The sequence below is a fragment of the Triturus cristatus genome, chromosome 3_1 (assembly GCF_964204655.1).
Source record: "Triturus cristatus chromosome 3_1, aTriCri1.1, whole genome shotgun sequence".
Classification (NCBI taxonomy): domain Eukaryota; kingdom Metazoa; phylum Chordata; class Amphibia; order Caudata; family Salamandridae; genus Triturus; species Triturus cristatus.
In genome coordinates, this window is record NC_140583.1 from 831474825 (window position 1) to 831499207 (window position 24383).

Consider the following 24383-nt stretch of genomic DNA (forward strand, 5'->3'; position numbering starts at 1 on the left):
ATTAGAGAAGGGGGCCACAGAAGATTCTGCTGCCATTTCTATAATAGCAACGTGCACTGGGGGCATAATCTGGAGCCCCCAGCTCACTGTCTGCATTACTGTCCCTGGGGCCCTTAGTTCAGTCCAGACAGAACTATATCTAGGATATGATAATGTATCTCCAATCCAGCAAAGATCTGTAATGGTAGACACACAAAACATATCGCTTACTTGACAAGGCAAGGCAAAGGCTGAGATCAAAAATATCATATTGGCCCCAATTCAACCTTGTCATCATGTAAAGTTCACGATCGAAGAGCACCCATCATTTTGCGAAACCTCCAGCCAGAGGTAACTACAATAAGCAAAAACATGTCTTCTATGACACCATTTTAACAGCACTGGTTGCCCTGGGTTCAGAAGCATAAGCAGCGACACAGAAAAAGTAGTACTCAGGCCTCAAAGTGGATGTTGCATCTACAAGAGGGAACTAGATTTTTTGCACACTTAAAAGGCTGAATGTTCCCTTCAGGGTGCCACAATACCTTTAGTTCATAGGTTATTTCTTATTATTGAAAGGTCAGTGTTCCAGTAAATAGTAGTGGGCCCAGAAACTGCTTCTACATCTGATTAAATACAGAGCCCTGCAGGCTGATATCACACTCACAAGAGTAGGTCAGATGTGGCACTACAACATCCCCCCTATATGTAGGTAAGCATGCTTTTCCAGTGTTCTTCAATTTGGAAAAAGAGTCAATGAGTGTGTATTTCTTCGAATAATGGTAGATGGATCAGCAGGAGGACATTGATAATGAGAAAAAAAAGCCTATAAGAAGTCACCATTAAGTAACTGGCACAGTCTTCGGTTTCCACTCATTGACGATGAAGCCTTGAAAGGGACAACCTTGCACATCAGATGAACATGAGAATGTCTTGCAGGAAGGACACCAATCAACCAATCCTCTAAAAAAGGAAAAATATATATGCCGTTTTTGAGGGAAGGCCACCAAAGATTCTAACACTTTTTTAGTAACCCGGGCTTCAGAGAGCAATCGAAAGGCAGAACGTTGAAACGAAAAAGTTAACCGCAGACGGCAAAGCAGAGAAAAATGTGGGTGGGTGTGGGGTATATACATCTTCTCGCCATTAAGTCCTTCTTGTCATTTAAGTTCTCACCATTTAAGAGATCAAATACACCGGCTGGATTAAAACGAGGTCTACTTTGAGTGTTATCTGCGTGGAAGGTTGATAGTGATTTTGTTTTTGCACAGCCTTTAAATCCATTACTGCACAGAACTCTCATCGCCTATGGGACCAGAAAAATGGATGAATCTGTCTCAATGCATTGTTTTATCTATGGTTTCTTCTCTCTGAGGAACTTGAATGATTCTGTATTGAATACCAATGACCATAGCCTGTCAACAATGTCTTTTAAATGCGGAAAATTGCGGAGTGAAACCAATATCGACCTGCATGACATCTGCTGATAGTCCTGGAGCAAGGAACCATGCGGTTGGTTTTTAGGAGAAATTGGAAGAGGAAGACTCCTAGAATTGGAATCCGACGAAAAAAGGACCCAAATACAGATGTTTTCTCCAAACAGCATTCCTCATTTCTGAGCAGTGATGCATACATGTCAACTTGAATTACAATCTCACTGTGTGAGGAGGAGTGGGGCCTTGAAGGGGGCGGGGCTTTGAAGGGGACACCTTTGAACCCCACCCTGCCTCCATGCCCTCTCCTCCCCCCAAAAATTTAAAAAAATTGCTGAGGCTTGTGCCCATATACTGGGGTGTTTTCACACCCCTTAATGGACGTCGGCATTTTAAAGCCTCGAAAAACGAGCTGGAAAAACACTATTTACAGTGGTCTTCAGGTCATTTTACCTGCCACCGTGTGATATCTGCTCCTTACTGGGAGACCGTGATGGGAGCGGATATCGTGCATCACACTTTGGCTCCGTGTGAGTTATCAGGTAAGGTGATGAATTGTGTTTGAATATCTGTAAACAGCTACCTATCTTCTCTTTACTTTTTCATAGGTTCACCATCTAAGTCCCAAACAGTTTAGATCATTGAAATAAAAGGGCTTTTTTGCCCACAACCTATGTCGAAAGTTCACAAGTAAGCAAATTTACTGTTTTATCATTTCGAACAGGTGGAAGCAGTTTGCCCTCTTTCTCAACCATCAGCTTAATATCTTTAATTCATGATTGAAATGGATTCGAATGATTTCTGCAGTGAGAAATGAAATGCTGACTGTAGAGGTTCACAGTCACCTCTCCTTTCAATCCATTTGGTCAGCTGGATCCACTTCTTCCAAAGCCAATGCAAACCGGGATGAATAGCTAGCTCCCAATTAAAAGCTATGGGGAATGCCAAGCAGGGATTCCTGGCTGCTGCAGTTACTAAACCTGCCACAATCAACTAACAGAATGTCTGCATTTACAACAATGCACCCCTCATAATGGGGAATAACTGTAAAGGACCGGATTCACTAGGTGGAATTCTGCACAGGTTTGTCGATTCCAGAATATTTAATGCAGATATGTACCACCTACAGGATTCCTGTGCAGGTTGGGAGCATTACATGCTCCCCTCTTACCTTGGCTAGTAAGATGCATTTTCCAGCCAACTTATAATTCTGCACAACTCTTACCAGGGCCTAAAGAGTCCACCATGACCAGTAGGAGGAGCTCAGCCTCAATCCATCTAACAGGTAACGCTAGGCTATGAAACACTGACTTTTCAATCTTTCTTTTTCCTTAAGGATCATAATTGGTGCTGTAGGACATAGAGGGAAATAATCCAATTTTGGGGTGGGAAGCTGAGAGCACTTCTTTTAACAAGGCACTCTGAATAAATACCTTTCATGCTCCAGTCTCGAGATCTATCTGCTAAGCATTCCAATCTAGTAAAATGTTGGCCGTTCTGGACCTTAGCAGCCCAACAGAATATAAATGCAACCGACTGCCAGATTCATACGGTCCTGAAATTACTAAGAAAAAGTCTAAGGTGGAATGTTAGAATACTGGACTCAGAGTTATGTATTTTTGTTGTAATGCTTTCCTTAAATATGTTCCATATCTGAATACAGTCAGCATATCCATAATGAAACCTGGATGATTTAAAACGAAATATACCCCGTTACTGTGGGCTTTCTATCAGCTGAGTGGCTGGTACGATAACCCTTAATCCCGACCTGCTCCTGAATCCCACTATTCCCAAAATCAGCACCATTTACAGATGAGACCTACTTTGCTTTATAATTACGTACTAAAAATGCATAGTTTTTTAACAATATCCAAGGCACCAGAAGCGTCTTATGTAGTTTTAAGAAGGAGGATATTCCGGACAGTGAAAGTGCGTTTTTTCAAATTTCTTTTAATTGCAACTTCATGGTCTCGGGATTGCTAATCTACCGCCCTCCTGGGCCATCTAACACATTCAGGGAGGCGCTAGTGAGTAGGCTCTCGATTTTAGCCAGTAAAGCAGCACATTTCTCCATCTTGGGTGATTTGAATCTCCACCTGGAAAACAATGACAAAGCTGATATCGCCTGTTTCTTAGCTGATCTTGAGGCCTGCCAACTGCATCAATACGTGACTGAATGCACTTATGTGGCCGGCCATTTGTTGGACCCCATATTTTCAAATTTGAGTTCTTTAATAGTGTCTCCTCCTGTCCCTGTGGTTTGGTCCGACCACTTTTTGGTCTCCTTTTCTGTAAAATTGCCAGGGAAACCGGCCTTGAAATGTGCTTGCCCGGTGATGAAACGCCCTTGGCATAAATTGAATGTTTGCCAATTCTCAGATTTGTTGGTAAGTTCAACACCCCAGTTTTCCCCTAATATAGAGGCCGCCGATCTTCTTTTCCAGGATTGGCTGACCTCAGCACTAGATACTTGCATTCCGGCAAAACTGAGCTCAAAGAAGAAACAAGGGCCATCTAATCCGTGGTTTACTGAAACCTTAGGGAAAGCAAAAAAGGTCTGTAAGCAATTGGAGCGAACCTGGAGGCGTGCTCATGAGTTAGAAGCAAAAAATAACTATCGCGCCGCTATTAAGTCATATCATAGGTTGATTAGGAAAGCAAGAGCTAATTATATTGCTGACAAAATTTGGGAGAATAAAAACCCGGCCAAAATGATTTTCTCCCTTCTTAGACAAATGCAACATTCTAATGTGAAAGCGGACGCCCCTGTCTCGTCTAATGCTCAGTGCGATAAACTCGCTGATTTCTTTGTGCAAAAGGTGGAGACCATTTATAATAATCTTCCAACTGTCAGCCTGCACGTAGTGAGTATTAACATTGCGCCAGTACCTAAAGGGGAGGATCGGTTGGTCGCCCCTGCATCAACATTGGTTTTTTTCCCTCCTCTTACGATAGCTGAGACGGAATCATTTTGCCGTAAGATTACATCAGGTTCTCCAGTTGATCCTTTGAGACCTGACCAACTGAGCCTGGTCTTTCCATCTGTGCTCCCAGTGGTCAGGGATTTGATTAATTTATCGTTGTCCTCTGCTTCTTTGCCCTCCTCATGGAAACATGCAAAAGTGATTCCTCTATTAAAAAAAGCATCTTTGGAGCCTTCAGATCCTGGAAATTTTCGTCCAATTTCTCAACTTCCTCTTTTAGCCAAAGTCACCGAATCCTATGTCAATTCCGCTTTGGCGGAATTTGTAGAGGAGAATAAAATCCTTGACCCCTCACAAAATGGTTTCCGTCCCTGCCACAGTACTGAGTCGGCTCTGTTGGCCGTGATTGAGGATATTTGTGGTAACCTGGATGTCGGGAACTCGGTGGCCTTGATTCTATTGGATTTAAGTGCCGCTTTTGACACTGTTTCGCATGACATCCTTCTGGGTAGACTACGCGATATTGGGGTCAGGGGTTTGGCGCTCTCTTGGTTCGGTTCTTTCTTGGAAAAGAGGACCTTTCAAGTGGTTGTTCCTCCATACCATTCGCAGGTGCATGCTATTAAGTATGGGGTTCCGCAGGGCTCAATATTGAGCCCAGCACAGTCTAACATCTATGTTCAGCCCCTAGCAGTGGTTGCCAAAAGTAGAGGGTTGTCGTTGGTATCTTATGCTGATGACACCCAACGGCTTGCAGCTAAATGCCGCAAAATCAGAAATTCTTGTGCTAGGGAAAGACAGTGCTTTATGGTCAGAACAGAGGTGGCCGGACTAACTTAAGCCAGCGCCACTGCCTAAAGAGGTGGTCAAGAATCTAGGCTTCTGAATAGACAGGGATCTTTCCTTCGATACACAGTCCAAAGTCCTTGCAGGGGTCTGTTTTGGACTCCTGAGGGGGTTGAAGTCCCTGCTTGGATACTTTGATCCAGAGATCCGCCAAACTATTCTCCAGGCCACAATTCTGTCCTGGTTGGATTATGGCAATTCCCTTTATCTGGGGGCCAATAAATCGTGTATCTCTCGCCTTCAACGCATTCAAAATGCGGCTGCTCTGGCGTTGTTTGTGCTTCCTAAATCTTGCTCGGTTTCTAATCTCTTACCCGAACTGCACTGGTTGCCTATAGCTAAAAGAATTCAGTTTAAGTCCTTGTGTATGGCTCATAAAATTTTGGCGAAACAAGGCCCCCCTATCCTGGATGACATACTTGTTCAGTATATCCCGAATCGCCCCATTCGCTCCGCTAACTCGGGCCTTGTCTGCACTCCTCATTTTCAAAGAGTCAGAGCTGGTGGACGTTCTTTTAAAGTCCAGGCAGCCCTTTTGTGGAATTCTCTCCCGACTTCTATTAGAGGTTTGCAGAATCATATGCTATTTCGCAAGGCCTTGAAGACCTGGCTTTTCCCTGCGTAATTCTGGTTTGTGTTAGTTGGAGTAGTCTCTGCACTTGTTCTTCTGGGTAGCGCTGGGACGCCCCGTCACTGGGGCAGCTATGCGCTGTATAAATCTTTTAATAATAATAATCCATACTCCTTCCTCGGGAGGGAGGCAACAACACGCAGAGCCTACCTCATTTTTAAAGAAAAACTAAAAGGCACGTAAGTCTGGAAGCCTGAGACTTCGTAAACTCAACTTTGGTGAATTTCCAACGTAATATATTTTTATTGAAAAATGTCAGCTAATTTGACAAGGCACCAGAAAAGGGGTCAAGAAAAGAGCCCAAAAAAGGTGTAAATAAAAAGTGGCAGAATTGAGAGTGGAGAGAGAAAAGTTACCACGTGTATAGAAGTGCCAGGTTAGGGTATTGGCAAGGGTAGAGGACTGGGGAAAACAGTTGAGTGGGAAGGGGTGGGGGGGTTGCGACTTCGGGTTTAGGAAAAGAGGAGTGGGTTGCAGGAGAAACAGAGTAGGTATGGGGTAAGGAAAAGATATGGGAATATCCTCAAGTAAAAGGGAATTCAACACTGGGTCTGTGATAATGAAAATAAAAACTGCATACAATTTTGTAGAGGTATAGGGCATTCACCAGGATGGTTTTAACATCAAGGTAAAGACCTTCATCTGGAAAAAAATTGAGAAAATGTGTTTGTGTAGAAAGTCTGTCATTGAGAGCTTTTGTTATGAACGTTTTCTCGAGAATTCCACAAAACCATTTCTAACATGCCCATGCAAAGACATTCCCTTACGTAGGGAGTGCACAGTGCTAGGAGAGAATAGTCTCATACTTTAAGTAAAAACATGATTCATATGCATGCAATCAATTATAACGTGGCTGCCAACACGAGACCAACCAAATTCATAGGTTGAAATCACACTTAAGAGACAAGGAAAAATAAGCACCAACGTATCAAATTTAACTCGCGCTGAGGATCTGTCTGAAGCAAAGGCTGAAAAAACAGCCTGCTGGAGTCAGACCTGGATCATTTTATACCAAGGAGGGGTGGTTCAGTTTAAATAAAAGTGATGAATAAGAAAAAAGTGTTTTTTGGGGGTTGTGTATTTAGCAGGAACAGTTAAAATATTCGGAGGGCACTCCAGGCCACTGAGACCAGATCGGGACATGTTTTCGTTTTCTTTAACCTTAAGATGTCCAACAGTAGTGTCCTTGATGGTGTGAGTTCTTGCATATGCAGGAATGGCATTTTTCACGTCACGAAAACAAGGGTTTTCAAAACATTTGCCTTCAAGGACAGGAAAAGGACCTCAAGGGCCAGTTTACCAAATGCCATTCATTCAGGATCAGAATGATATTGTCAACATTTCGCATCACTGGATATTAAATGCTCTGCAGCATGAAGTAGAGCCATTACAGGAGAAAGAGGGCACTTGCAAAGTCTGGTGATGGTAGCAGTTCTCGAGTTTACCATGGAAAGAACCAAGCCTCTACCATGGTCCAAAAACCAGACTAGGAAAATAAATATTTTACTTTAAAAATGTAGCTGATATTCTACAAAAAATGTTTAATCACCTTATGTTTGGAATGGGTCCGACCCGAGTATAGGGTGAATGAAGCACATCGACGTAGAAGATAGTGACCTGAAGCTCAAAGAGTGAGCAGAAGCAATCATACATATATGGGGACGCTGAAACTCTTCCCCCAGAGTATTCTCTAATACAGATATGAGTTATCTACAGGAAGACATTGCTCTAACTGCTTTGCAGAAGGATAGTTATGTAAAAGTCCATGGAACTATAGTCCTTCAGAGACCTGTTAGGTGGCTTGTAGAAACTATGGACTGAAGAAAGACTCTTTTGTCAGGTAAGTATTTCTCTGATCCTTCTGTTTTACCCATTTCTAAATTCAGAGGCAGACCTAATACTGACAAAGAGAAATGTTGCTACACCGTGAATTAAGTGCCTAATTCCGAGAGTGGAGTTTCACAAGTTGCAAACTTGGAAAAAATGTAAACCTGTAACCTCACCAACAAACAAAAGACATGAAAGGGAGATCTATACACACATTAGAAATATCCTCACCACAAAACCAAAGGAATGTCTAAACAAAGGCCACTGAATTTTGACAGGATTATTCTAAGATTAGCCCTAAAGTTATTTTTGAAATTCGGATCAACTAAACTGTCAAGACAGACCCATGCCAAGAAAACCGTAAATACTTCATATAAAAAGTGTGGCACGATAAATATTTATAAAACATTTGATACACTTACCAAATTGAAACTGAGCATTATCCATAAGGCGGATTGAAGCAGGTGCACATCTCTGAAAGAATAATATATTTCATTTATTTGAATCCTTTATAAATTCAGAATTTGTTTTCATTTCTACATCAGAAACCAGGTTATATGGAATTGCTCATAGACAACTGCATACAGTTCGTAAACATGCCACAACTGGAATGAACCACGTTATAGACCCTAAAGAATGTCAAGGCTTTAAACTGTAAGGCAAAGTACTCTGCATTACAACAAATATTCCCTTTTTAGAGTTCACATGCTATTACGATACATAATATATTGCATTAACGTGCTACATCTAAAACAATTGATTCAGTCTTCATTTTTAGCATTATATTTTATGAATTCAGATTACTTTAATTGACATTTCCCCCCTGTAGGAAACCCACCTCTCTATATAGTGCACCACAATGGGGTACCCTATGCAGAGAGGTCAAAGAGACCCTTATTGGTTTACAGAGGCGCAGGTAGATAATATGAACGCTCTATTTTGTGGTATTGTGGGCGAGCAGTTAGGTTTATCAGAGGGTAGTGCTAAGCATTTGTTGTACACACCGAGGCAATAAATGATGCACACACTCAATGAATTAAGTTGAGACCGGATTAGAAAAAGAACACTTCTTTTTATATGAACATTTAGACAAAGAACTTCGGGTACAAGGTAAATACTTTTCACAATACGAGAAAATCACAGTAAATGAATTATCTACAGGTGTGCACAATTACACACAATACATTTCCTATGGAAGGAAAAAGGCAATCGGCAAAAGAAATGCAGTAGTTATCCTTGTGGTTACCCTTTTGGAAATCGGAAGGTTCAGGGCAAAGGTACAAAGAGCCAAGGCCAAGTACTCAGCAGCTTACCGGATTTCTTGGGAAGGAAGGAACAAAGGGACTTTGTACCCGACGCACTACGAAGGAAGGTGGCCACCTGTAAAAGCAAAGTAAAAGGGGACTTGCAGTCAAGTCCGAAGGCTCTCAAGGGCTCTGGGGCCATGGGAGCATAGCTGGTTTGAAGATGGCCAGGCCAGGCGGGAAGGGTGCAGTGAAGATGTGCAGCTGGGCAAAGGCATGCAAAGACAAACCTCGCGGTCAGGGGCTGGCACCTTGGAGCGACGATTCTGGAGCTGCTGGGCCACTGCTGAGGTTGGTCTCTGGAGTTCTGATGTCCCTCGTTGGGTACTGGCTCGCTGTGAAGTTGAAGTCCGCCTGGACTAAGTTTTGTAGGTTTTTGCAGCAGGGTGTCCGGTACCTCGGGTATTAGTGCCTCTCAGTTCCGGTGGGTCCTGAGACCTCAAGACTTGGTGCTGACCCTCCAGAGCAGGTGTACCTTTCGCTGGTACTCTGAGACATCAGTTGGGCTGGGGACCTGTTTGACGCTGGACCGACTTTGCTGTTTGTGATGCCTGCAGCTGCAGGGAGATAGTACCTCTATCTTGAGGGAGGTTCTGTGGTAATTTATGAAGTGCTGATGACCCTCCGGGGTTTGTGGAGGCCACACAGTGATGAGATGAGCTGGAGGATGGCAATTGACGAGTTCTGAAGTGCCAAGCATAAGTTTACGCCCAAAGTCCACCTTGAGGTCTGCAGTTCTCGGTACAACAGTGTTTCTTCAGTTGTCTTTTTATTGTGTCTGTGGAATTTAGTTTCAGGATCTGGGGATGCCACCTAAATACTAAATGTAGGGGTGTTTACAAGAGAGTGAAATATAGTGGCCGGGGGTGTCTACACCCTCTATTATGCCCACCTCCTGTGGGAGGGGGCATAGCCCTAGTCCTGATTGGAGAAGTCCCACCATCTTCAAGATGGTGGGCATTATAAAATGTGCTTCACCTCGCCACCAGCATCTGCGGGGTGGAGCTGGCAGAGGGGGCACACCTCCTATTCTTTCTACGTTTTCTCACCTGCCTTCATGCCAAAAAGGGGAGAAGACAGGAGAAGGGCCTGCTCCTTCTATCATGAGAGGGTGGGGTCATATTTCAAAGGCGGTTAGGCCTTTGAAGCTTCCAGCTACAGATGGCTCTTCCAGATAGGGGGTAAGATGTGAACACCTCCCCCCAGGACAGGCTTTGTTCTTGACCTCTGAGCACGCTGGTGCTCACCTCATGAGGTCAGAACTCTCTCTGATGGTGACTGGCTGGCTTAGAATAGTTAGTGACCACACTAAGGGTTGGTAGGTTTCAGGGGACCCCTCTAAGGGATCTTCGGTGTGCAATTTTTAATAAATCTGACACTGGAATCAGTGCAGGTTTATTAAGACGAGATGTTTGGTACCAAACATCCCATAATACAGTGAAGCCATCCTGGAACTGGGGGAACTCGTAATGACAAGTGTCAAGTCCATGTACTCTCTATGGCTTCCCTGTTCACGTACAATAGCCAAGAATCGGCATGGATATTGTAGGAGCATATCTGCTCATGCAGATATGTTCTCACAGGAGATATGGGCCTATAAGGCCTTCCAGAGGGGTCTTTTACCTATGTCCAATGCAGTGTCTGTGGGCATGGCACACAGAAATATGTGCCATGTCGACTCTTCGGTTTTGTCTGCACCAAGGCACGCATTCTGTGATGGCAGGGTGCATGGCCCTGGTGATGGGACCCTAGGGTTGCACAATTTGTGCTGCTAACCTGGGGTCCCTCTTCAGTGCCAATGCCCTAGGTGCCAAGGGCTCCATTTACTAGGGACTTACAAGGAGTACTGAAGTTTTGCTAATTAGGAAACAAAAGGTACAGTTTAGGGGAAGAGCTTCTGGCACAGGGGACCTGGTTGAAATTACATCATTCTCAAGGAAAAAAGTGGGGGCTAACCATGTCCACAAGAGGCATTTCCGTACACCACCCTTACCTCTTTCTCTGTAAAACGCACACAAAACAAATCACAACAACTAGATAATTAGGTTGCATCCTTCCACTGTCGACTTGTTGAAACTTTTTATTTCACATGCTGCACTCCATGGGAGTGCATGTATTTCTTGCTCTCGACCCCCCATGCTCTCTTAACTCTTCACATCTTGCCTCTGACCTTCCTCATCCTTTCCCCCCTCTCTTTTTTAAATTTATTTTAATGACAGCTGCCAATTACCAGTGGCTCGCTCGTTTTTTTTTTGTTGCAGTCCCATGCACATTGTTTTCTTTCCTTATTTTTACTATCACTTTATCAGTCTAACATCAGCGTATCTGCCATGTCAGAATGTGAAATTAAAAATGGCTTCCATGCAACACAAGACGCATGTCATGGCGCACACATCAGCTATGATGCATGCACGTGCACAGGCAGGCATCTTGGGTTGGGTTTTCTTTAACTGAAAACCCTTTGGAAAACTGACGCCCAAGCAAGTGCATGCATCATGATGCATGCACCAATGAAAAAACATTTGCAAAGCCAATAGGCCTGATCAAAACCAGGCCAATTCGTTTTGCCAATTTTTGTAGTAGATGCTCTTGTATCTTATGCTTAATACTTTTTTTGCCTGGAATCAGACAGCCTGGTCAAGCTGAAATGAGCGGATTGACCTGGTGAAGTGAAAGGAATCAAAATTATCTTGTGAATGACTATTAAAATGGTACATTTAAATTGCAAAGGAATATAGTAATTATTGTACCAGGTAAGGCATTCTTAGGGACACTGCCTCCTCTCCCACAAAGTATGTTAGTAAACTTACACAGCTGAAGAACTGTTTAAAGTTCTATCCGAGCTGAACTGTCTCTTGGCTACCGAACAGGTACTCTTCTCCTCAAAGGATTTTTGTATGAAGTTATCCAACTTTTACTCAATGAAAGACAACAATAATACAGGAAATAGGGAGTGAGACACTTTCTAGCCCGCCCGTACACCCCTAAGAACCTAGAGGATTTCCCAGAAGTGGTTTGGACCTCTTTCAGAGATACGGCTGTCTAAGATGGTTGCAGCCAGTTGTCACTCAAATTCTTCATTGGACCTGCACCTAACCGGAATTCTAAAACAGCTGACTCCTATTTTGTCCAAAGAACTGACAAATCTTTACAAAAGCTAATTTGCCTAATGGGTCGTATCAGATGAATGTAAATGGGTATGATCAACCCTTGCTGAATAATCCAACAATGCTGTATCTGATGGACCAGAATAATTTCATGCCGATATCTCTGCTTCCGTACACAGCAAAACAACTTATTGGGGAAAGAAGTCATGTCTCGTATGCAGCACTTTCCTGAAGCCATCTTTTGGTTGGGTAAGAGCAACAACTTGGTGGTCCTCTTAGCTTTAGAAGATTTGAGAGGGAGGTAAATGTCATTGAAGTCAGAACTCTGATTTTGCTAGATTTATCTGCAGCCTTTGGAACCACTGACCACAACCTTGTGTCCAGGAGTCTGACTAATGGGGGCTCAAAAGTACAGTTATATAATGGTATACGTCTTTCCTAACTAGGCACTTGAGGGGTTTGCTCTTTCCCTCAGTCTACTTGGGCACTCAAAAGATCAGTTAGGGTGTCCTGCAGGAATCATTCCTCTCTCTGCTACTTTTTGATTTAGATATGGGGCCAAATAAGTAAACCTCTTGACTAAAGCAGGGTCCAGATTGTATAAGTATGCAATAACACCCAGCTCATATTCAAGCCAGAAGTAAATCTTTAAACGCTGCCAGTGCGGGTGGGTCTGTCTGACTAATTCCATTTGCCCTATACCCTCTCCCTGGGACACCCCCTATGCATAAAGACTGCCTTTTCTGCCACCATCGCTCTATCCATGTCTTGACACCATTGCTGATGTTGGGGGCAGTGTGCGTGCCCCAGTGCTGTGCAATATTGTGTTTAGCTATTGTAATCCCTAGTGTCGCCCAGGCCTGTGCTGCATGTTTGAGGTCCGTTGGCTCCCAAATATTGAGCAGGCACCTCCGCGGCTCAGGGGGAACCTCGAAACCACAAACTCGAGTAATTTTATCCCTGACTGCCTCCCAGTAGTGTGTTATGTTGGGACAGTACCATAGCGTGTGGTAAAATGTGCCGTCTTGCCCACATCTCCGTAGACACAGAGATGTCTCATCCCGACCGATTTTGTGGAGCAGCGATCTAGTACAGTACGTCCTATGTAAAATCTTCAATTGCACCAATTGTAGTCGGGACGGAATTACGACCTCTCGCGGGGATGCCAGAGCCTCCTGCCAGTCCTGGTCATCCAAGTCCCCGGTCTGCCATTTGTCTTGTAGGGTGTGTGTGGGATCTTTCGGATTATTGATTAGTTTGCGATAAGTGAGAGAAATTGCTTTTTTAGTGAGATGGTCTATAAGGAGGCGGTCCTCAAGCGGCGATGATTCGGGGAGATCGGTTCCTTGGGGTATGGCCTGGGTGAGTGAGTGTTTAATTTGTGAATAGCGAAACTGTTCTGAGTCAGCCATTTGATATGTTGTGCGCAGTTGGGCAAACGTCAATACATCTCCCTTCTTCTAGAGGTCCCCAATTCTTTTGATACCAATAAGGTCCCATTGAGCGAAACCTTTACTGTAGCGGAGTGTAGGCATGTCCCACAGAGGTGTGAGTTGGGTGAGGACTCCCTCCCAGCCCAGCGCTCGCTGTACCACAAACCATGTAGATACTGTGTGGGCAGTGGGGCCGATCCATGCGTTTTTTTTGTTCTTGTTGTAAAGCGCCACCAAGGGTCCGCTGGTCCCAAGAGTGTGCCTGTCAAGCCGGAGGGCCGGTTCCTCCTGCGAGGCATGGAGCCAGTAGTTTACTACTATAAGTTGTGAGGCCCAGTAGTACAGTTGTATATTTGGCAAGGTGATCCCACCATCGTACCAGCTCCTAGTGAGCTTAGACAGGGCTATGCGGGTGGGGGGGAGGAGGGGGGGGGGGGGGTCTGTCGCCACAGAGGAGCATGTTCCACTTCAGCCTCGATGGCTTTAAAATAGGAGTTGGGGACTAGAGTGGGCGTATTTTGTAAGGCGTAAAGGAACCGCGGGAGAGCCATCAGGAGTGTCAATGGCATTGAGTGCCAATGTTTCACGTCGTGTTTTAAGTCTCATGAGAGGGGGCACGAGATGTCACTCGTGGAATTGAGTATGGTCTGGTGTAATGTGGATGCCTAGGTACTTAAAACCGTCTCTCCCGAGTTGTATCGTTACACCCCTGGGCAGAATGTTGTGGGGTGGGGGTGGGGGGTCTGGGGAATGGGGGGGACCATGGAGAATAAATAAAACCGATTTTGCCCAGTTAATCATATAGCCTGAGTATCTGCCATAGGACGCACAGATATCTAATAAACAATTACTTGAGTGGCTGGGGGAGGTCATGTTCAGTAATATATCATCTGTGTACAGTGATATACGGTCCTCCCACCCTTCTGTCCATCGCAGTCCTCGTATCACCGGGTCGCGTCTTATCCAAGTCGCGAGAGGCTCAAGCACCAGGGCAAATAGGAGCAGGGACATCCCTGTCTAGTCCCTCGCCCCAGAGGAAAGTCCTCAGATATGCACCCATCGACCACTACGTGTGCCATGGGTTGTGTGTACAGTAATCGGACCCAAGCGCAAAAGTTGGGGCCAAAGCCAAAATGTTGTAGCACTGCGAACATGAATGACCACTCCACCCGGTCAAAGGCCATACTGGCGTCTAAGGATTGGATGACCGCCTCTTCTTGGATTGTGGGCATACGGGCCATGACGCCGTGGAGCCGTCTTAGGTTCATTGCTGTGTTACGGCCCGGCATAAAACCGGATTGATCAGGGTGTATGAGAGACGCGAGGTGCGGTTGGAGCCTGAAGGCTAGTACTTTCGCGAATATTTTTGCCTCCGCATTGAGGAGCGAAATTGGGCGGTAGGAGGTGCAGTCCTGAGGTGGCTTGCCAGGGTTGGGAATCGTAACTAAAGTCGCTATCCTCTGATCCCTGGGAAGTATTCCCTTATCTAGACTGTCTTCGTAAATTATACATACATAAACTGGACAGAGGACCAACTTTTGACTAGCAATAGGCACCAAATTCAGAAATTATAACAGAAAATTAACAAGAAACAAAGATATTCTTGTGTGTAAAACCACAACGACGCCTTCTGTCCAAAGGCACCACCCCGTCCCTCCGGGTTGACAGTAAGGATAAACTGATATTGTGGTTGCACCACTTCAACTATATACAGTCAGATAGTCCACATTGGATCCATTGAATAATTGAATTCCTTCTTTATTGTTTATTTATGATCTTTTTTTTAGAAAGCACACAGCCAACGTGTTTCGTTCTCACAGGAGAACTTCTTCAGGGCTTATAGGTTGAGAAATGTGGATATCATTCTAAGATCACTATTGATATCTTCTATAAGGTAGTGATATGATAGTCACTGTAGGTTCCTTAGTTCATAGCTATATCAGGAACATCACACACAGTGCCTGTAGATGTGGCATTGCTGTTCCAGCGGGAGACTGATAGGAACAGCAATGCCACATCTACAGGCACTGTGTGTGATGTTCCTGATATAGCTATGGACTAAGGAACCTACAGTTACTATCATATCACTACCTTACAGAAGATATCTATAGTGATCTTAGAATGATATCAGCATTTCTCAACCTATAAGCCCTGAAGAAGTTCTCCTGTGAGAACGGAACGCGTTGGCTGTGTGCTTTCTCAAAAAAAAGAAGATCATAAATAAACAATAAAAAAGGACATTCAATTATTCAATGGATCCAATGTGGACTATCTGACTTTATATAGTTGAAGTGGTGCAACCACAATATCAGTTTATCCATCCGGTCTTCGTAAATTGTTAATAAATGAGGCCCCAGCCTATCTGCTTCTGCTTTGTAGAGTTCAACGGAGACTCACTCCTGTTTTGGTGTTTTCGGGATCTGTCCTGCAACAGATCTTCGTAGTGTTCCAAGTCTTTGGGTAAGTCCAAATCAAAAAAGAAACACAAGAAGTCCAAGTGTGCCTCACCACTCTTCATCTGAGAAGATGCGAGGACGTCAAGTAGCCTCATAGTCACGCTCCCGGACCCGTATGGAGGAGCCAATTCTGCAACTGATTCTGATGCACCCAGAATTTTCTGGTCCATCTCTAACAGCCCAACAAATTGCATTTTCTGCACCAGACATGCCAGGTTGAAGCTTAAAAGACAGTACAGGATAGCCTCCTTAGAAAAACTCAGTACTGGAACCCAATTATTCACACTATTTTCATCACAATAATTATGAGGTTCAAAGACAGTCAAGAAATTAGGGAACCTGGGTCTCGTGCCCAGTTCAAAAGGCAGTTTGTAGGGTGGCGTTTGGGCAGGGGAGTGGTGAGGCGAAGTACAGGATGATGGTTAACTACAATAAGCCAAATGCATCACAGCAATGTTTACTCAACTAGGGAATATTTAACATCAGTCCAAACAACCAACACACAATGAATGATCTATTTCATTGAGGCACTGTTTACAGAAAAGAGTCCTTTTTAGTTTTTTCATTGAAACATGAAATTTTAAATGTTTTAGCCAGTCCTCAAAGAGCAGCGAGGCATACTGGTTTTGCCCATGTTTGCTAAACATATTGCTATCTTTAGAGTTTTTTTTGTTTTGTTCGAACCACGTCCCTTGAAAAGACAGTAAAGTTAGATGATTTTCCCGTCTATATAAGTGTACAGTACTACATTTGATTCCTACTGGGCCCTGCCTAGAAAGCATTTATCCCTAGTATTTGTGACATATAATAAAAAAGTATCAGCAATCTCAACAGGCTGCATGCTAAGGAGCTCAGTCCCTCGGGATGACGATACTGGCGTAACGGAGGGACAAATGAGTGTTCTTGGCTCAATGTCCCCTTAGGAGTCTCACTGCATTTGCTCTAGGACTGGTTTAGCCTTCCCAGTGGCAGGTACTCTTTGAAGTCCTGCTGGGACGAATGGTGTAGGCCATTCGAACTCGCTTACTGCCTTTAAGCATGTTTTGGGTGATGTGTTGTCCTTTAATGGTAGTGTGCTGAGTCCCATTCACAGGCTAGTGAAGTGGGTCGGCTAAGTCTAATGGCTCTGTGCAGACACTCCTGCAATACAATTATCCTTAATAGACTAGTAGGCTCTGGCTACATAGGAATCAGTGTGTTTCAAGAGCACATGTGTTTATGCGATAATAATTAATTTTTCCCTTTGAATTGACATGAGATAATATATTTCAATTATGAAAGAATGTAATAAATCAAAAAGTATGCATCACTCACAGACACTGGGTGACTTGCTACATCATTGGGGTTTCTCCTTTGCCAGGACACTCATGGTGGTAGGCGGGCTGGGTTCACCCTAGAGGTCTTGGATTCTTTTGCAGAGTTAAAAAGTAGGATAGAGACAATGGAGGGTCTCAAAATTACCAGTTCAAATAATATTAGGACAGTTGTGACTAAACTCGTTTTTACTAAGTATTGAGATCTCTACCCAAGCTTAAAACTACAAAGAAGTGGTTGGGGGAGAATGGTGAAAGTCAAACTTGTGGTTGCTAAAAGAAGCATCAACTGACTATCCTATCCCTATAGCTATCTGTTTATTTAGCTCTGTGTGTTTTTGTTTCCATATTTTTTTTGATTCGAGGGATTGGTTACCTGCTCTTGTATTTATGAAGTATATGGTATCACCTTACACCTTTTCGCAAGAACATCATTTATTAGTCATGCAAATATGAAAGACATTATGTACCACTGCAGAGTCAGTTCATTCTACAATTCTTCAGGCATGTTGTATTGAATCCAACAGGGTGAGGGGTAAAGCATACCTTTCTACATATTGGCTCACTATTGATATGGTACTTACTGGTACTTCACATAATATTTTAATGAATTAAACACAAAAGGGTTCAGCACTGTTCCAAAAAGTCAATAAGTGTAAAAAAGAATGTCCAAAGCGTTGATATACTTTCCTTGAGAGAATCCTTTTATTTATTACATATTCACATAAACATGAAGAATCATAGCCACATAGACATGATGAATCATAGCCGACGCGCTTCGTCTCTAAAAAGAGACTTCTTCAGGGCTGCTCGAAAAAATAAAAAGATTTTTCAAAGTGAAGATTATGTGAATCGAACCAGCAACCGTGATTTCCAAATCGGCAAAAAGTTTCTTTAGTGATGAATATTTATCAAGGTCATAAGATCCAACAGTTTAGTATCAGAAAGTTCTCCGTTTTGTTATCAATGTTGCTATTAGGTAAATATCCGATGTGCGAAGTGGAGCGTCCTCCTATGGCAGACCTGCCATAGGAGGACGCTCCACTTCGCACATATGCATGATACCACAGTTGTCGCGGACGCTGGTCCCTCTAGTAACCTGGACTCCCCAGGGGGCGTTCTCAGCCCTTGTCCCCGGGAGACTGACTTTGACCTTCCTCACTATTAGTATCCGCCTGGCTGGAGTACCCACTCCACATCCCTTATTTCTCGCTCCGGGGGGGGGGGGGGAAACCGGGGATTGCGCTGCTTAGGGCGCATGCCTGTGCGTATGAACAGCTTGTTACTTTGTTCCTGCCCCTCTGGATGGGCACCCCTCATGGGCCTTTGACCCGATTGCTTCAGTATTCTAGGGGCTCGAGGGCGGGACAGCATTAGCTTTCGGAATTAAGGTCCGCTTTTCCCAAGTGCTAAGTGAAACTACAGTGTGAGCATTTGGCAAGACCGTGCGAATTATCACTTTCTCTTCCGTCCTGCGTCTTGGAGCAAGTGTCCCGGCAGCAAGTCCCTCTAATATCATGGACATGTCACTTTGCACTCTTATCCCTGTCCACGGGGGGGCGGCACTACCCGAAAGCTGTCCTAGCCATTCTCTAGTGGATTACAATAAATTGTTTCCATCTGTTAACAGTTTGGAAATGCACGAGTTTCTTTTAGTTTACAGTAGACCATTTTTTTTTATTTTTTTTTGCGCATTACCTTATAGTACTACCCTGTTGGACATTCTCGTTTACATACCACTCAACTAGGCTGAACATATTTCTTACTTTGGAAGGATGAGATCACGCGTAGGCACAAATGGGGTCGCATGGAACATGACCTACCTAATTGTAAAGCGCCTGTTCACCCAACCCAGGCACTGGATAACCGGTGTCCATTGTCGCCCAACTCAATGTATTTTTTATTTATTTTTTTTTTTTTTATTTATTTATTTATTTATTTATTTTATCATGTACACCTGTGATATTAGCCTTACTCTGAACGCTGATTTGGACAGACTAGTTTTGAGGAGAACAGTACTGGATTAATGATTGAGCCCTTTTATACCGATGTCAATTCATTTGTTTCCAGTTTTATATAGCATTGGAGCGCCTTACATGGGCACCAGTTACATTACACAAGGACACATTCATTTCGGCACGGGGAAGTTAAGTGATTTGCCCAGATTCACAGGATGTCGAAATTTAAACCCGGTTCCCCATCCCAAGGCGCCAGCCTGATTACAGCCGGGGCTGTGCCCTGTAGACTTTGCATGCCCAGGCGTGACAACTTAAACACAGAGAAACTCATTGCCTACCTCCATCAGCGCTGAATGCCAGAGCCGCATATTAACTCACTTTAATATCAAAACCAAAACTCAAGCTTCCAGCACCTAGAGGTCTCCCATCCAGGTACTAACCAGGCCCAGGCCTGCTTAGCTCCGAGAACAGGCGAATTCAGGGTGGTAAGGCCCTGGCTGTAAAGCTGATGAATTACTTGCTTCAGCATCTGTAGGCTCAGTGCCTCGTTTTTTTTTTTTTCCATGCGCTACGTCGTTGCGAGTACCTTCATTCCCTGAATGTGTCGGTCTGCGTACAGATAGACACTCTCTTGTGCTCTCCGCTGGACCCCAGTGCAGCCCAATTGTTTACTTTCACCATACCATGTTGCTGCAGAGACACCTGCAGGTAGAACGATATTGTACAGCGCTCTGACACCTTCGGGCAAAGTCTATCCACGCGCTTGTCTGCTTATTGTCCACCCCGCAATGATACGTTCCCTGCCAATGGGATCGTGTTTCAGTAATTTGCACCTATGGTACCATCAAGGCCGGCGCTAACGGTGCCTTCCCACAGTGCCTTGCCCAGCGCACGGGTTCCCGCACTTCCCATCCCAAAGGTGCTGGTGACTGTCCAATGCGTACCTACTCCCTGTATCTAGCTTGTGGCTCCACTATTGGTTTCTTAAAAATATCTTGCACATGGTATGAGTGCCAATAAAGTCATAGACAATAATTATTCTAACGGCCGGGCCCGCCGGACCGCGGTACGCTCTGCTGTTATTTTTAAATATAAAACCTGTCTAGCAGAAAGTGCCGGCATGCCAGAGGTGCCTTTTCAGGTCTGGCGGCATTGCCCCTCGCCGAGATTCCATCACATCCTCTCCCAAAGGCGCTGTTGATTGCCCGCGAATGTGCACATTTTAAAAGGCAAGCCGCATAAACCACGGCTCCGATGGGCAAAGGTGCGCAGCTCCCCCTGGGGGCCATGGAAAATCCTCCCCCAGGGGCCCGTAAGTCGAGGCCACAGCCCAGAGACTCTCCGCATCCGTTCCCCCGACTCCAGCGCCCTCCGCACCAATGGCGCCCCACCCAGCACTCCGCTCGTGGGGAGACTCATCCACACTCGGTGTACCAGAAACGAGGAGATGACGATTAACTTTCCAAGGAGCAAGAGGAGCCAGGCGTGGCAAAACACCCCGAACAACTTTTCTTTTTTTTTTTTTTTTTATATAGCGCAAACTCGACCCGAAGGCACCGGAGCGCTTTACATGCGCGCCGGCCACGCCACACACTCAGGCACGGGGGGCTAAGTGATCTACCCCGACTATGTCGGTCTGGGAACTCTGCAGTATGATCGGGGTCGGATGCACCGACCTTGGGGCCTGATAGGGTTGCATGTGGGACTGACTGCGGTTTAACCGGGACTTTTCCACATAGTACCTGAAGCCGGAGAGTCGACGGGGCATTAATAAGTTGGGCCTGACTCGCCCAGTTCATTTTCTTGGAGTACTAGTAACTTGTTTTTTCATTTTTGCACATTTACATAGCGCGAACTCGACCGGAAGGCCTTGGAGCGCTTCACATAGCACCGCATCCCCGTTGCACATTCAGGCACGGGGAGACTAAGTGATTTGCCGAGAATCACAGGGCGAGGACGCAACCTCGACGCTCCGATCCTGCTTTCCTAGCTGCGGCAGCGCCGCCGGCGGGCCACAACCTCTCCTCGCTTTGACCCCACTCCAGCCCCACTCCCGCTATGCAGTGGGAATGCACCTAGCCGCGCGTCCTCGGCACTGATCCCTGCCAGCGGTGGGTAAGTGGGGGGTGACAAAGCAGCAATGTATCGTACGCTCCACTTCAAGGCTACCTGCCGCCCGAACTCCAACCTCTGGCATTTCTGCTAAGGAGCAAAGCGAGGAAGGGGCACCCCCTGCAGTGGCGGCGTTGTGGAGCGCAGAACAGCCCTCCGCCCGCTGCGCCTCCAGCCCATATTAACGATTGGCGCTACATTTGCTCACTCTTACATGGTTCGCACATCGCCCTTGCGCTAAGAAAGGGAGGACAGGCAAGTTATAACATTGCAATGGTGACCGGCAGAGACGCCGCCACTCCTGGAGCCCTTACCCTGCCACTGCTTCCGGCGCTGCGAGCCTCGTCATAATGCCTGGGGAGCTGGGGGTCGTGCCAGCGTGTCTCGGCCTCGGTCCATTCCGTCCCGACCTTCCGGGCATGTAGTCCTCCGACATCTGGCACCTCATGTGGTAGCACGGTTCCCTGTTCTCTCTTGCTGGCTTGGATCCTTCATCGCCTCGGTCATGACGGTGAAGGCCGCAGCCGCTCCTAAGATCCCACGGCCGATTCGAAAATCGTTGGCGCCGCTCCCCCAGCTCCCATGATATGCAAGTGGGCAGCCACAGGGGGAGCGTCGTCTTATATCTCCCCTTCCTCTTCTCCTATTGTTCTTGGAAGGGGGGGGGCGGGGGCCTCAGGGCGTTTCGCCCTGCGGCGCTTCCCGCTGGCGAGAACCAGTTCCGTTCCTTGTCGGGCTCTGGCGGCCATTATGGCGCCGGCCCTCGAGCCCCCTTCGGGGGCGGCCTCTGCTAATCACGTGCATCGTGCCGCCATGCAATCCGTTTGGGGAAGCGCTTCAGAGATTGTTAGGTCTGTTAGCTGGCTGGCCACGGGCGTGCGGTTACACGCACAATGACGAGCAGAGGCGCCATATGGCTTTCCTCTCTCGTCATGGTGCGCGCACATCTCACACCACTCGCCAGCCAGCCTGCTTTCACTTTTGCGCCTCAGTGTTGCCTGCTCGGCTTCAATGCTCCTCCCCCTCCCCCACCACAGAGCGCGTCTCGCTGCCGCGCGTCTTTTTGTTGCTTGTTCTTTTGTCCGCGCCTTCTCTACCCCGCCCCCTCTTGTCCTCTCCTTGCCGTGTTCCCTATGTACCCACCCACCCATCTTTCCTTCCCCCCCTGTCTCCTGCATCTCCCCCTCTGTCTCTTTTCTACATATCTCCCATTCAGCCTTCTGTCTCTCCCTTGTTCTTCCATTTGCCTTTTCTCCTGTTTTTACCTCTTCACTCTACTGAGCTCCTCCCACACGCCATCAGGCACCAGCGCTTACTGACAGACAAGTGACGCTCCCATTTCCAGTCTGGGTCCGCAAAAGGAAGAGCTGCAGTGCAAGATTTTTCATATCGCCGAGCAAATTGGTGTGTTGCCTTTCAGATTTCCCCATAGCAAAAAGGCCGCTTCTGATAATCCCTCTTCGTCGATTGTTTACACATTTTGCTTCCGCCCCCACCTCAGCATACAGTCTTTGGCAGTGGGTCGGCCCACTTCACCCCTGGCTGCCTTGCACTGTGAGAGGACATGGTGGCTGATCACACGTGCGCAGCTGCCTGAAGAGGAGCACTCGTTCGTGCCAGGATGGGTGCCCGTTGGCGGCTAGGCCTCATCTTTATTTTTAGGTTTCTGTTTTTTAAATATCTTTTTGCACATTGCACGTTTGCAATAAATAAACCATGACTACTGGCTTTGCATAGGGTTGTTAAAGGTGCAACTGACAGGAATGCAGGGTAACACGCAAACTCTGTACATTGTGCAGGATTCTCTGTGCAGCGAGGAGACCCCAAAGCGTGCGTCATCAGGCTGAGCAAAACATCTCTTCCTGAGGCTGAAATCCCATCACTCGCAGGCCTCGTTGTCTCGGTTTATTGGGAGACATTGATCTGCGCATCTGTTGTCGTGAGCTAAAGTGCGGGGCCCTGTTTAGCGCGAGGTCCAGGACAATAACCCCCGGGTGCCCCCCTCCCCAGGTGTAACAGTGCCTCGTGCTTCTACCTGCAGCCTTTGGCGCGCTCCAGACAAGTTCAGGTAAAGTGCAGGCCGGGAGTGTCCTTGCGAGGAGCAAACGAGGCAGAATAACCAGTTCTCCTCGTTAACACAATCATGTCTGATGGCTGGGCGTGCTGACTTGGTACAATGCGGTCTGCGCACCGCACCTGGTGTCTGCACCTGAAGTCTTGGACGGTGAGGCGTTTCCACTCACCCACGCAAAGGCTTGAGTTTCAATGGGAGCGGGAAAAGCTTTACAGCAGCAAATCCTCCTAAACGTATTTATGCAGCTTAGAGTCTGAAAACATAGAACAATCACAGGCTAGGGGTGAGCATTGGCATAGCCAATAGGTCTCGCATTTGGGACCTTATAAGTTTCTAGCTATGCAATAGTTGATGTTATTGCACCAAGGATATTGTGCTGCATAACTAAATACTTATAAGATCCCAAAAGCGAGACCTATTGGCTATGCCAATGCTTGTTTAAAGGAGACCTCGAAACGGGTCTCGAGCGGGCCCTGTTTGGTGCCCTGACACAGGCGGTCTGTATTTTTCTCCGGACTGCAGTGACAGCAGGCACATGGATGCGCGCGTCCTCACACTGCTCACTTCTCACTAGTGGAGAAGTTATGGCATGGCCATGACGTCATGCCAGGTGAGCCTTGTAAGGGAAGGGAAATCCATTAAAGAGAGACATTTTCTCTCAGGATTTCCCTTCTCTTTTAGAAACTCTGGAGCAGCAACATTGTCGTGGAGTCACCAGGGCTTTTAAGTGGAAGCTTTTTCAATATTGTATACAAGCCATAGTTGCTGCTTATTTATCTTATGCAACTAACAACCATTGACAAAGCCAATAGCCCTGACTTGTTTTAGGTATGATGTTACTTGTTGCATCATATATCTGGATGCAATGACAAACTGCAAAACACAAGTCGGGTGGCACACTATGCTAAACACATTTTAGCTTGCCTGTTTTTAAGCCACGCCCTTAATTACTCCCCCCTCCCTCCCTGTTTTTTCATCCCACTTAA

At 45.9% G+C, this 24383-nt stretch overlaps 1 protein-coding gene across 1 annotated transcript in view; it reads right to left on the minus strand.

Annotated features, from left to right (window-relative positions):
- The window catches only part of AGPS (alkylglycerone phosphate synthase), an 815346-nt gene that overhangs the window by 209276 nt on the left and 581687 nt on the right, over positions 1–24383 (minus strand). Inside the window, exon 12 of the mRNA XM_085645221.1 lies at positions 8063–8114. Within this exon, the coding sequence (XP_085501347.1) occupies positions 8063–8114 (52 nt within the window). The remainder of the gene's footprint in view (positions 1–8062; positions 8115–24383) is intronic.